At 50.6% G+C, this 14,350-nt stretch overlaps 2 protein-coding genes across 2 annotated transcripts in view; both read right to left on the reverse strand.

Moving 5' to 3' along the window:
• Positions 1 to 9,513, reverse strand: part of HDHD2 (haloacid dehalogenase like hydrolase domain containing 2) — a 37,183-nt gene extending 27,670 nt beyond the window's left edge. The window contains exons 1-2 of the mRNA XM_001505780.5: positions 9,418 to 9,513; positions 483 to 593 (exon numbers count right to left, since the gene is read on the reverse strand). Coding sequence (XP_001505830.1) covers positions 483 to 583 — 101 coding nt within the window. The 5' untranslated portion in view covers positions 584 to 593; positions 9,418 to 9,513. The remainder of the gene's footprint in view (positions 1 to 482; positions 594 to 9,417) is intronic.
• Positions 7,320 to 9,014, reverse strand: LOC107547153 (tigger transposable element-derived protein 1-like). The gene has a single exon (XM_029059856.1). It carries the CDS (start codon positions 9,012 to 9,014, stop codon positions 7,320 to 7,322), a length of 1,695 nt encoding a protein of 564 aa, XP_028915689.1.
• Positions 9,514 to 14,350: the final 4,837 nt, after the last annotated feature.

A 14,350-nucleotide genomic window follows, 5' to 3' on the forward strand; every position in this document is an offset into this window, starting at 1 on the left:
TCCCCATTGCAAACAAGCACATGGAGACAATCCAGTCTTTTCAGCTTTATTTGACGAACTGAAGATCAGGGCTAAAAGGTGACACCTTGGTCAGTACAGTAAAAATAAACCGTAACATCCAACTCCTGAACTTGTTCCTGTTCATCAGGAGTTTTCAGTCTCCTTTAGCTCAGCTCTTCCATTGCCCTTGCCTCTGTTTCCCCTATTAGTCAAGACTGTATATTTTCTTTTTCACTTTTCCATCCGGAACTACCAACGCAAAAAGAAAAGGAAACCAAAAGGCTAACTAAACTAATGGAGGCCTGAAGAAAAGTGGTTGGAAGATATTATAATACGTACATCTTGTAGCTAAACCCAAGGCGCTTGCTGAATACAGTAGCTTATGATGTGCCATCGTCAGGCCATCCATTTAGCTAATGATCTGCCTTGGTAAAATGGCACTTACAAACATATTTGTCAGCTGAATCTGGAGGATAGCTTGCCTTTTAAGAGCTTCCTGTGAGCCCGGCACAGCTGCATCTTCAATGTGAAGTGTGCCACTGAGATCCACCAAAACAGCTTTTAATGCCCGGCGTGCTGCCATCCTTCATTCCCTGGGAGAGAGCAAATGAAATTAAAAATACTGTTTAGAAGACAATGGACAATAAAAACTGGGAAATCTGCAAACAATATCCATTCAAACCGAGGAAAGGATTAATATATCTGTCGTTGAGCAACATTAAGTTCAGTAGAGTAAAAATTAAAATAGTAAAGCTGCATAATCCTTTTGCGGGAATCAAAATATTAGGATGATACTTTGAGCCAACTTCCAGATACCGGACGGGTTGGTCATACGCCTAAATACTGCTTAAAGTCAATCAGACAGCATTGAGTTCCCACTATGTGCAGAGGGCTCTGCTAGGATGGCACATCTCTATCAGGAAGATAGCCCTCAAGGAGGGCAACCAGCAAACTGTTCCTCTGAGCATTTTTTCCTGCTGCTGTCTGAGCCAACAGACTGGCCTCTGTGCAATATTGACGTGACCCAGAATATGGTGTTGCTATGTTCTCTCAATTTAACTGTGGCGAGTCAAAAAGGGAAAACTAAACAGGGTCCTTGTTCTCAGGAAAATTCCTTAAAAGAAACTGGTGAAAAATGCAAGGGCAGGAATGTGCTTTTGAAATTAAATCTATTCCCATAACAGGTTTATTTGGGAAAAGAGGGAGGGAAAAGGCTTTTGATCTATTTTATGTACGCCAATGCTCTGTTACCTTGTAATTGACATATCGTGAGCTCTCACCCCTACATTATTGCCAGGAATGTCTGTCTGGTGACTTAGTCGTCCAATAGGAAAACAGGAAAGCTATATTTTGAAAGGGAAAGGATATTTACCCAACTTTATGGTGTGGCTTGCTTCTGCATGTTTCTTGTACATGCGTGTGCTGGATTAGGACATATCACTTTACTCTGCACTAGCTTCTCCTTAGGCGTCAAGGATACAATTTTTAAATGGGATATTGTCCTTATTTATTTCCTTATAAAGCAAATCCTGAAGAGGTCAGTGTAGAAAAAGATAAATTTGTTCCTAGAGCAACCAGGATCTAATTTCTACCATAAATTTAAAGGTAGGTATAGAAATGTTTTATTTTTCCGCACTCGCTCCCAACCCCCAACATTTTTCACTAACTAAATTTTATATATTTAAACGGTTCTGCTGCTGCTCAGCAGGGTCTCAATTATTCTCAGTCTGGGACTGTCATAACTCAGATAGCCAAGAGAGACTGGGGGAAGCAGCGTGGCTGAGTGGAAAGAGCCTGGGCTTCGGAGTCAGAGGTCATGAGTTCGACTCCCGGCTCTGCCACTTGTCAGCTGTGTGACTGTGGGCAAGTCACTTCACTTCTCTGGGCCTCAGTTACCTCATCTGTAAAATGGGGATTAACTGTGAGCCTCACGTGGGACAACCTGATTACCCTGTATCTCCCCCAGCGCTTAGAACAGTGCTCTGCACATAGTAAGCACTGAACAAATACCAACATTATTATTAAATGGATTGGAGGACTAGTAGATGACCATCTGTAAGAAAGGTTCCAGAGATGATCCGGGGGAGAATAGACTGTTGTCTCTCCTCTAAACCTGGTGCTTGGGTGGATACATGATTACGCTTAAAATCCTTGAACACTTAGGGATAGGAAGGGCTACTCTAAGGTACGTCCGATCAGGGCAATTTATAGAGCTCCTACCGTATGCAGGGGACTGTACTAAGCAATTGGGAGGGTGTGGGGTGGGCAGGATCAGCTGTGCTTCTGAGCCCGATTTGGTGGCTCTCTGGGATCTGTATTCACTAGGTAGGGCAGGGTTCCTTTGGGATTGTGGCCAAGGACGCAGCAACAGCAGTGGGTTTTCTCTGAGTGGGTGGAGAAGAAATTTAAAGGCGGAACCTCCACTGTGCAAATGCCCTTCTTCCTTCCGCTGACTGACAAGGGTCCTATACTCGGCGAGTTGACCCAAGCAACTCCTCATTTAAAGCCTGAGCCTAGTAGGTAGCAGGCAGTCCCCTGAGCAAATAGTAAGAAAACGCTGAACGTCAGTCAGAAAGGGCAGAGCAAACAAAAGGTAAGAGTTTTGCCACAACACAAAACTATTTATATCCGCATCTGGATTCCCGGCATAGTCCGAACGCCATCTTAGGGAACAGGAAGGACATAAGCTAGCCGAAGAAGACTGAGAGGAGAGCCACCAAAATGGTAAGGTGGAGAAACTTCTGTCGAAGGATGGCCTGCAAGTATTGGGTCTCTTCGGTCTGGAAAGATGAAGGCCAAGATGACACGTGATGAAAGGCTTCACAGTCAGGAACCGTGTGGCCAAGGGCAAATGAGGTATGACTGTTCGCCCAGGCCCACGACACCAGAAACGAGAGGCTCCCCCTAATTCCCAATGAAACTTGAAGGGGGTACATTCAAAACGAACAAAAGGAAACACTTCTTCGCATAGCAGGTCTGAGTAACATAAAGAATCTGCCACCTTAATAGGTTGTGCGTAACCTTAAATTGGGTTTAGGAAGGGTTGGGACAAATTCATGGGCACACGATCCACAATGGGCCACTAGAGGAAAAGTTAACAGCTGTGGAGGGTGGAGGTAAAAGTTAGGAGAGGTAGATGGTAAAGCACAATCACGAGGATGAATGTCGGAGGATGGCCCAGAAGGGCCGCTGTTCCTGTCAACAACCTGTTTTCATAGATTCCTGGGCTGGGTGGACGATTATTGATCTGATCCAGCAGTGATAGGACATGACATATTTCCTTGTGTAAATGGACTCCAATTCTTTATAAGCTGGATAAGTCTGAATAAACTGGAGTCAGTGAGTCACAGGAATGGCAGAAGGACGAATGGGTGCTCACAAAAAAGCCGTACAGATCTCCTCAGCGCGCGGACGGTGGGAGAATCAACCAAACGACGGTATTTATTGAGCGCTTACTCTGTGCAGAGCACTGTCCTAAGCACTTGGGAAAGTACAACACAACAGAATTAGCAGATGCTTCCCCTGCCCGTAATGAGCTTACAGTCTGGAGGGGGAGACGGACGTTAATAGGAGTACTTCTGGGTCAGCTGCTGGAGAAATCATCACTTCTAGTCAGGATCCAATCCCATTAATAGCTTCCAAGAGTAGAATGAGGTGTTTCAGGAAGATTCAGAACTGCTTAGACCTACCTATTTCCTTGGAGAATGCTGAACCCAGTTTGAGCTAAACCAAAAACAGTCCAGATGACCCAGAGACCTGAATCAAGCAGAGTGGCCTAGTGGAAAGAGCAGGGGCCTGGGAGTCAAAGGACATCGGTTCTTAATGCCGGCTCTGCCAAATGCTTTCTGTTGTGACCTTAGGCAAGTCACTTAACTTCTCTGGGCCTTGGGTTCCTCAAATGTAAAATGGGGATTAAATCCTACTGCAAGCCCCATGTGGGACAGGGACTGTGTCCAACCTGATAAACCTCTATCTACCCCAGCACACAGACACATAGTAAGTGCTTAACAAGTACCATAAATCAAAACAAACCAAGAAACAAGGGGCAGAAAATTAGGGTTCTATTGTTATAAATATGGGAATAATGGTTTTACCGGGCAAAAGGAGCCCTAGGGATTTACACCGAAAAGCCCATGTTAAGTGAATATTCCACATGGGGAAGCTACGACAAAAACATTGGTGAAACATGGATGTGTGATGCAGCAAGGATACCAAGGTGCCCACACTCACTAACGAAGATCTGGGTGCCCGGATCACAATGGGGAAAGGAACTATTGCTCTTCTTCCTGATAGCTCAGCCACTAAACTGGCCGCTGAATAGATTTTGAAATGCGTTACGGTCAATTATTTCCTAGGGGTGCTGAGGCTGAGGAGTCAGAACGCGCATACAGAGAAACAACACTCCCACTTGTGATAAAACTGAATCTGTGCATCAGGGGACACTTTTGACCCCTTGCTAATTTCCTATGGAATTAATTATGCCTCCACTTCTAAAGGGACCCCAGAGGTGCTTTCGGGGCATCTGGGCGAAGTCACATACCCGGGGCCCCTGTGTGAGTCTGGAGGACTAAACTCCCGATTTTGTTTCTTAATGACGAGTGACAGTTGGCACCCCAAGACAGCTCTAGCTGTCTTCATTTCACCCTCCTGCCCCATCATCTTTGGTTTCCCTGCCCATCTTCTGACGGAGGTGCCAGAACGCTGGTTCCAGAGGGAAGAAGTAACTGACTTAGGAAACACACAAACTGCATCATCAGTCATCACACAGTCAAGAGTTGACGGAACGATGGTTTCTCATCTTTCACAAATGTGTGGATGCTGGATATGAGCACTAAATTCTCCATTCATAAATCCCACAGTACTTTTCCCTGCCGCTTTGATGGGGGGTGGTGGGGCACAGCTATTTACCCCAGTTTTCACTTACACCCAACTCCAAAAATGAATGGCGAATATTCCCAACTCCAAAAATGAATGGCGAATATTCCTGATCGTAGTTGCCACAGTGAAGAAAGACACTAACCGTATCGATTAACCCACTAAGGTCATTTAGTGCCAGAATTTCAGCTTTCACCTGTCTACAAAGTTTTCCATACACACACTCACACACACACACAAAAACAACATCACACCAAAGGACTTAAGCAATCTGCTATTTGGTCCAGTTTAGATAGCGAATTGCCTACTCCCCCAGACATAGGGAAAAGGGGTGGACTGTCATACTATCTCCGCATACTCTCAGCATGGAGGAAAGGACAGGCAAGGAAGAAATCATCAGCAAATTCAGAGCTATAACAATATTCTACACATTTGGTTGCTTTTAATGTGCAGTGTACCTAATAGGTCATAATTATGTAAAGCTGTACTTGGCTTCACGACAATAAATGTCTCAGACCACTGCACAGGAATATTATTAAATGGATTTTAAGCCGACTTGTAAAAGCACCCTCACACCAGAGCAGGGTGGTGTGCCCCTGATAGCGCAAGGATTTACATACCAAAAGGAGTAAAAATGTAATGAAAAACGTTAATGCACATGCTCTGAGAGCTGCTTTTCCATTCTTAAGGTTACTTGCCAATTCTCTTTTTAAATGATGCACAGTAGATGTAAATGAAGCTTTCCTTACTACAACTCTTTTCTGTTGTAGGAGTCTTCAAACCATGACATTTCCATCCTTTGATGCTGCTTTACGAAGGAAAAGCATCGATTATGGCATACGTGCCCAGCTATCAGTTTCCTGTACAGCGTTCTCAACAATGAACACGCTCAAAGGCACACTACGGAAATCCCTAGAAGTGACCTATTTAGATGCATAAATAAATGGGTTTTTTTTGTTCTTTCAACTTGGAACGGCAAATAGCATCCTGTAAGCACCCTGAGAGTGGTGGATGCCTTAGAGATCTTTCAGAGATTAGCGTGCCTTGCAAGCTATCAAATCCCCGCAGATCACATCTTTTCGGTTGACTCCCGCCCATTCCGATACCACATCTGATACCTAAAGTATCATATCGCATTCTGATACCTAAAGAGTGGGGAAGGAGAGAGAACGCCTATTTTCTTCACCATAAGTCTTTCAAAATGCCTTTTAAAGTACTTCCAGTTATAACCCAACCGTTGTGTTCTTGGGAGCCCTTGGGCTGGCGTTAAATGGCGTCGTGTGGATAAAAAAAATAGGGGATTAAGAAGGAAATGGTTCAAAAATCCTGACCGTACTGATCTCTTTCTCAGAAACTCACTGTTTTGCCACCGACACCTTGGATCCCCTGCTAGGTGGGTCCGGCCTGGTTTCCCCACCACTCCTGAACGTGCACCTTCTTAATTCCTGCCAAGAGCCACCACCTTGGTGCAGGGTCTGGCCATATCCCGCAGCCTCTTTACGGGCCTCCCTGCCTCTAGCCTCTCCCATCTATCCTGCACCCAGCTACCCAGATTATCTAAAAATCTCCCTCGAAGCCTTATGGACGTCCAATAGTTAACCGCGTCCCTCCACGTCACGGAACGGCTCTTTCATGATTGGTTCCCAGGCACCTCCTCATCGCTCTCCGTATTTATTTGCTTTTCTCGCCCACCCACCGCAGCTCACCCTGTTCGCTCCTCCCGAGGTCACCTTACTAGGTCCAGCTCTCGACTCTCCCACCTCCAACTCTTGATGGTGCCCCATCCCTGCCCGGGCCACCCTCCCTTTTCAAATCCACCGAATCACACCTCTCCCCGTCTTCAAAGCCCCACTGAAAATCCACCTCCTCTGGGCGGCATTCCCCAATTAATCTGTTCCCCCCCGAGGTTGTTTCGTCCCAAGGGCCAGCTTTAGCACTCACGTAGCTCCTTGATTTGTGTTCACTTACTCATTTATCCTTCCAAGACTCCAGCTATGGGGAGCCATGGCACCGTCCTTTCCCCCGCTCCCATTTTCTCTGGTATGATCGGTGTCTGCCTCGTCCCCACCCCCCCGCCGCCCCCCACAGACCGCGAGCTCCCCGCCCTCTCGACCTGTCAGCACAGAGCTCGTCACGCCGTGGACACCCAGTAAACTCACGGTGATCGGTAAACGAATATACGCACTCTCCGCTGAGGTGGGGGGGGGGGGGGAGAGAAAAAAAAGAAGATGGATAAGGGAGACTACAGAAGTCAGTTAATACTTTCTAACGATTTATTATGCGTTTGGATTTGTAAAAGAAAAAAAGAGTTAGCTTAAATATTGTCACCTGCCAGTTTTAAGACCCAAATGTCTTCACCCTTTAGAAAAGCTGAAACGATCTGAAGCACGGGTTTCGTCCGGCGGTCTGTTTCGCTTTTCTCCTCCCCCTCCGAGTTCCAGCACTTACACTTTACCGCTTGACGGCGGAGCGACATTTTCCTCAACCTTGAGGGACTCCGCCAAGAGCGGCCAGTCTTCCACCTGCCAGCTCTTCTCCTGCAGGAGTTTCGTGTAAGGGGTCAAGACGCTCTTCACCCCCCGGATTATCCTGCCGCTGCGCTCGGCGTTGCAGTCGTGCTCCTCCAGCCGACACAGCGCCTTCTCGATCTGCTGCAAGGAGGCCGAGAGGACGGCCTTCGTCAGCTCGTGGTGGGGCGCCTCGTCGGCGTCCTCCTCTTCGGCGCGCTCCGCCTCCGCCTCCTCCACCAGCTGAAGCAGCTCCTCCGTCGACAGCTCGTCCCGGTGGGCCTCCAGCAGCTCCTCGACGTCGGCCTCCTCCACCTCCTCGAAGCCCACCTTCTTGGCGAGGACGACGCACTGCGAGCGGATGTTCTTCAGCAGGGTGGCCGGCTCGTCGAAGCCTTTGGGGTCGGGGACGGTGCCGGGCAGCAGCCTGCGCCACACGCCGTTCAGGCACGAGGGCGAGACGTCCGCCCACGCCAGCACGATGATGTTGATGGCGTTGCGGATGTTGAAGCTCCTCCAGAACTCCCCGACGCTGGGCTGGCCCTCGCCGCCCGTGGCCTCCGTCAGCTTGGCGAACGTCCTGAGCAGGTAGTAGGCCTTGAAGGCGGCGATGGCGCCCTGGTCCATGGGCTGGAGCAGCGCCGCCGTGTTGGGCGGCAGGAACACCACCCTGATGTTCTCCGACAGCTCCGCCAGGCGGGCCGGGTGGCCGGGCGCGTGGTCGACGACCAGCAGGATCTTGAAGGCGATGTTCTCCCTCTTGCAGTAGCCCCTCAGCTCCTCGTGGAGGGGCCCGCAGAAGTACTCGGAAAAAATGCCGCCGGTGATCCGGCCCCTCCGGCTGGAACGGAAATGGACGGGGAAGTAATGCTTGACCAGGCCCCGCAGGGCCTGGGGCCGGGCGGCGTGGTAGACCAGGACGGGCTTCAGCTTGCAGTCGCCGTTCGCGTTGGCCCCCAGCATGACGGTCACCGGGTCCCGGGCCGCCTTAAAGCCCGGGCTGCGGGCCTCCTCCCGGGACGGCGCCGTGCAGGCGGGCAGCCTCTTCCAGAACAGGCCGGTCTCGTCGATGTTGAAGATCTGCTTGGGCGAGTAGCCGCCCCGCTCCACCAGCTCCCGCAGCAGGCCGGGGAAGGCGGCGGCGGCGGCCTCGTCGGCGCTGGCGGCCTCGCCCGTCAGCTTGACGTCCCGCAGGCCGTAGCGGTTCTTGAAGCCGGCGAACCAGCCGCTGCTGGCGCTGAAGGACTGCACGTCCTCGCCGGGGCGGCCGGCCCGGAGGTCCTCGTAGATGGCGAGGGCCTTCTCCTTGATGGTGAGGAACACCATCCCCGCCCGCCTCTTGGTCTGGGCCTCGATCCACACGCTGAGGAGCTTCTCCATCCGCTCGATGATCTGGGGCCGGGCCCGGGCGCTCCTGCGGGCGCTCAGCTGGGTGGCGGCGGCGCAGCTCTCCTTGATCTTCTCCGCGTTGGCGCGGATGGTGCGCAGCGTCGAGCCGGGGAAGCCCGTGGCCCTGATGATGTCGCAGGTGCGCTCGTTCCTCTCGTAGCGCTGGATCACCTCGAACTTCTGCTCCAGGGTGATGGACTTCCTCTTCTTGGCCTCGCACCTGCCGCCGCCCTTGGCGCTCATGGTCGGGAGGGCCGGGGCGGCCCTTCAGGGGTCGCGACGCCACCCTCCGCTGGCGCCCGGAGGCCCGGGGAGGCGGACGCCGCCCGCCGGGGGCCTCCACGCCATCCTACCGAGGCGGCGGACGAGGCCCGGCCTCCATCTTGTCCTCCTCCTCCTCCCCCCCCCACCCCACCTCCCCCCTCCCCGCGGAGGATGGTATCGTCCGACGCTAGCGCTCGCTGCGGCCCCCCCACCCCGCCCCGGTGGTATCGTCCGCCCCGAGGCGCTCGACCGGGAGGCCGGGCGGGTCCATCCGCGGATTGGGGGGGACGGGGACGGAGGGGGAGTCGGCGGCCTCCCCCCACCCCGCCGGATTTGGGACGCTCCCTCAACGCTCCGCGGCCCTCCCGTAAAGGCAACCTACACAGCCGTGCTCCCAGCCGACCGCCGCCGCTTCTTCCTCTTCCGCCTCCGGGGAAGGGGACCAGGGCCAAGCCGCGCACGCGCGCCGCCGCCGCCTCCGCCGCCGCCGGGGTCCTCGACGCCCCGCTGGGGCTGCCCGGCGGCGCGCCTGACCGGAAGGCGGAGCCGCCGCCGCCTCTTCTACGGCCCGCCGCCTGTCGGGGCCCGCTCATCGCTTCTCCCACCCTGGGTGACGTCCGTGCCGGGGCGGTTTCCGGCTAGGCGGACGCAGGCGTCTCTTCGGCCAGCTCTGGGGGGGGGAGGGGGAGCCCGGCGACCGGGGGCCTTCGCGGGGCCCTTGGGCTCGCGCGCCCCCTCCCGAGGCCTGGCGCGTGCCCGGCCCGCGGGGCGCGCGCCTCCCAGAAGGCACCGCTTTCCAGAGAGAGAGCGCGCGCGCGGGGGGGAAGGGCGGGCCTGAGGGGAAGGGCGGGCAGGGCTGAGGTGACGACGGGGAGGCCGAAAGAGGCCCCCAAAATAAACAGGCAGCCCCCTCCTTATCAATATTATTATTAATAAATGCCATCGAGTCGATTCCACGGATACACATTCCCGGCCGTCCCGTCCTCGGCCATAATCCGCACCCTCCCCGACGGTCCTAACGTTATCGTCGTCTCCCGCCATCCGCCTTTCCCTACACTTTCTTTCATTCCTTCCTTCCTTCATTCATTCCTTCCTTCAATAGTATTTATTGAGCGCTTACTATAATAATGTTGGTATTTGTTAAGCGCTTACTATGTGCCGAGCACTGTTCTATCTAGACATAGGGGAATCAGGTTGTCCCACGTGGGGCTCACAGTCTTAATCCCCATTTTACAGATGAGGGAAATGAGGCACAGAGAAGTTAAGTGACTCGCCCACAGTCACACAGCCGACAAGTAGCAGAGCTGGGATTCGAACTCATGAGCCCTGACTCCAAAGCCCGTGCTCTTTCCCCTGAGCCACGCTGCTTCTCCGCACTATGTGCACCGGACTCTAAGTGCTTGAAATGGACAAATCAACCACAGATAGACACAGTCCCTGCCCTTTGACGGGCTTACGGTCTAATCGGGGGAGATGGACAAAAACAAGAGCAATAAATAGAAGCAAAGGGACGAACAGATCATTAAAACAATAGCAATACATAGAAGCAAGGGCATGAACAGATCATTAAAACAATAGCAATAAATAGAAGCAAGGGCATGAACGGATCATTAAAACAATAGCAATAAATAGAAGCAAGGGGATGAACGGATCATTTAAACAATAGCAATAAATAGAAGCAAGGGGATGAACGGATCATTTAAACAATAGCAAATAAATAGAATCAAGGGGATGTACATCTTATTAAAACAATAGCAAATAAATAGAATCAATAATGTTGGTATTTGTTAAGCACTTACTATGTGCAGAGCACTGTTCTAAGCACTGGGGTAGATAGAGGATAATCAGCTTGTCCCACATGAGGCTCACAGTTAATCCCCATTTTACAGATGAGGTAACTGAGGCATAGAGAAGTGAAGTGACTTGCCCACAGTCACACAGCTGACGAGTGGCAGAGCCGGGAGTTGAACCCATGACCTCTGACTCCGAAGCCCAGGCTCTTTCCACTGAGCCACGCTGGTGATGAACATCTCATTAAAACAATAGCAAATAAATAGAATCAAGGGGACGAACATGTCATTAAAACAATAGCAAATAAATAGAATCAAGGTGATGTACATCTCATTAACAAAATGAATGGGGTAATGAAAAAATATACAGTTGAGCGGATGAGTACAGTGCTGAGGGGAAGGGAGAGGGGGTGGTGCAGAGGGAGGACTTCTCCTCCCATCCGTGTCTTCCCTGGAGGATCAGACCTCCTGATTAAGGGTCCAAAATACCCTCATCTAAGTTGAGGCGGCTGGCCTTCCTGAGACCCCCTTGGGTTTTAATTTGCTCCGAAGTACATGTGTTAGTTTTTCGGGCAGGCCATGGCATTCGCAAAAATCAACTCTGAAGCCACATGTCGAAAGAATGGAGGTTCTTTCCATCCTGTTTTTTAAACTGTCTAACTTTCGGATCCATACGTTGGCGCTGGAAACGCCACAGAGTTGCCAATTTGTATTTTGGAGGCAATTCCATCAGGCAGGCCCCGACTAGGTATTTTATTGAAATGGTTCCTCCTCACGAAGAACCGTATTTTAAGGCACATGGGGCGCCTCGTCGCTCAGCAAATAATAGTAACAGCAATAACCAAAAGGCCCTAATCCATCAGTGGTATTTAATCATAATAATTGGGGTACTTGTTAAGCGCTTACTGTGGGCCGGGAACCGTTGCGGGGTAGGTTCAAGCAAATCGGGATGGACACAGTCCCCGTCCCACAGGGACTCACAGTCTCAAGCCCCATTTTCCAGACGAGGTAACTGAGGCGCAGAGAAGTGAAATGACGTGCCCGAGGTCACACCGCGGCCAAATGGCCAAGCCAGGGTTAGAAACCATGACCTTCTGTCTCCCAGGCCCGTGCTCTACCCACCACGCCAAGCTGCTTTGTGCAGAGCACTGCACTAAGCACTGGGGAGGAGACAACGGAATTAACCGACGGGTTCCCTGCCCGTAACGAATTTACAGGGGAGAAGAGACCCGATTCATTATTTATCTGTACAAACAGGTACAAAACAAGTTCCCCGACCTGTTCAAAAGTACAGACCAAAGTGTTCCACTTTGGAACATGCCTGGCAACTCGGCTACCCCTATCTCTGGGGACTAGCATTGCTTTGCACAAAGTAAGCGCTCAACTGGATGAATTGCTGTGACGGGGGAGGCCAGGGGATGGCAAAGCCAGATACTCGAAGGGCCTCTTTCCCCCAGGCCACACAGCTGCTGATGTAGTTAACCGTATGACCTAAGGGTTATTGCAGTAATCGTTAATGAGGGAAGCCTTTGGGGAACTGAAAAGACAGGTGGAATATAGATGCATTAAACCCATGACAACAGGTAGAATCAGTGACTTGAACAATGTATGAGAAGAATAATAATAATGTTGGTATTTGTTAAGCGCTTACTATGTGCAGAGCACTGTTCTAAGCGCTGGGGGAGACACGGGGGAATCAGGTTCTCCCACATGGGGCTCACAGTCTTAATCCCCATTTTACAGATGGGGTAACTGAGGCCCAGAGAAGTTAAGTGACTTGCCCACAGTCACACAGCTGACAAGTGGCAGAGCCGGGATTCGAACTCATGACCTCTGACTCCAAAGCCCATGCTCTTTCCACTGAGCCACGCTGCTTCTATGAGAAGTCAATATGTGTTGACACTTAGGTTTGCTGAGCAGAGACCAATGTTTCTAGTGAAGAAAGATCTCTAGCAGCCAAGGTTTGAAGGATGAAAAATAATAATTATGGTATCTGTTAAGCGCTTACTATGTGCCAGGCACTGGACTAAGTGCTGGGGGTGGATCCAAGCTAATGGGGTGGGGCACAGTCGCTGTCCCACGTGGGGCTCACAGTCTTAATACCAATTTTACCGGCACGGAAACTGAGGCCCAGAGAAGTGAAGCCACCTGCCTGAGGACACGCAGCATATGGGTGGCGGAGCCGGGATCGGAATCCATGACCTGACGTCCGGGCCCGTGCTCTTTCCACTATGCCGTGCTGCTTCCCTGAAGGACATTCCCCATCGGAAAATTCTAACGGCACCCAGCTAACAAATGGAAGGCGAGTGACCTCTCAAAGTCAAGCCAAAGCATTCTTGACGGTACCGAAGGCCAACCTGGGGCTGCCAACCAGTCTGTCCTTGAGCAAGGACGAATCCCAGCAGGGACTACGATAATACAAACTGTAGGGAAAAAAAAACTACGACCCGCAGTTATCAACCTCCGGCCAAGTGCCTCTCTTTCAGCACATCTGCTGCTTATGGGGTGTATCTATAATTGTGAAAGGGAAAGTGTGACCGTAGATCAGAAAAGTTAAGTGAATTGTCCGAGGTCACAAAGCAGACAAGTGGGGGAGCTGGAATTAGAAACTGTGTCCTTCTGATTCCCAGGCCCGGGCTCTATCCCCTAGACCAAGCTGCATCCTGGGGAATTAGAAACTTTCAAAGAGTGATAAAAGTTTATCTTATCCAAGTGGCACCTCACCTCTGAGCCTCCCCAGTATTCACGAGTTAAGGCACACAGAATCGCAGATATCTACACTGTAGATTCGGAACTATTATTTTAATACATTTAGTTCAACCGTGACACATCGATAATACATGTCTTGAGTACATAGGCTGAAATTAGGAGTTGTTTTTTCAGTAATGTGGACCTGTTTAAGTCAGATGTGGTAACATCAAAACTGACCCTGTGGCCCTGACAATGGATGGGTACTAGGTTTTGTGTTGTTTTACTTTATGTGAAGTTTCAGAAACACACAACCCTTATGTTAGTCAATAGTATTTATTGAGCACTTACTGTGGGCAGAGCAGTGTACTAAGCGTTTGGGAGAGTACAATATAACAGACACATTCCTTGCCCACAACGAGTTTACAGTCTCGAGGATTGTAACAGAAGACCCCAGGTGTGATAATTTTATAAGGTTACCACACACCAAAACAAGCCCATCCCATAGGCTGGTATAGTGATTTGAGTGGTGGGTTTGGGATTAGAGAGTCGTAGGATGTTTTGACCCCAAAGTAGTTGAGATGAAGTTTCATTTGATAAAATTTAGAAATGGAACTAATTTGAACTATCAGGATTTACCTCTTACCCACCCCCAAAATCGGAAACACTGATCAAGAATGGCCAATAAACAGTTATATGAATTATAGTTGTAATCGATATAGGTATTGCCACAACCGAGTATTTTCAACTCCAACACAGGATATTTGTATAACTATATAGGGAAGAGAAGCGAGTCAACTCAAGAAGCTTTTACACTTTTAATTCCAAACCAGGTGG

This window comes from Ornithorhynchus anatinus, chromosome 3 (genome assembly GCF_004115215.2).
Source record: "Ornithorhynchus anatinus isolate Pmale09 chromosome 3, mOrnAna1.pri.v4, whole genome shotgun sequence".
Taxonomy (NCBI): Eukaryota; Metazoa; Chordata; class Mammalia; order Monotremata; family Ornithorhynchidae; genus Ornithorhynchus; species Ornithorhynchus anatinus.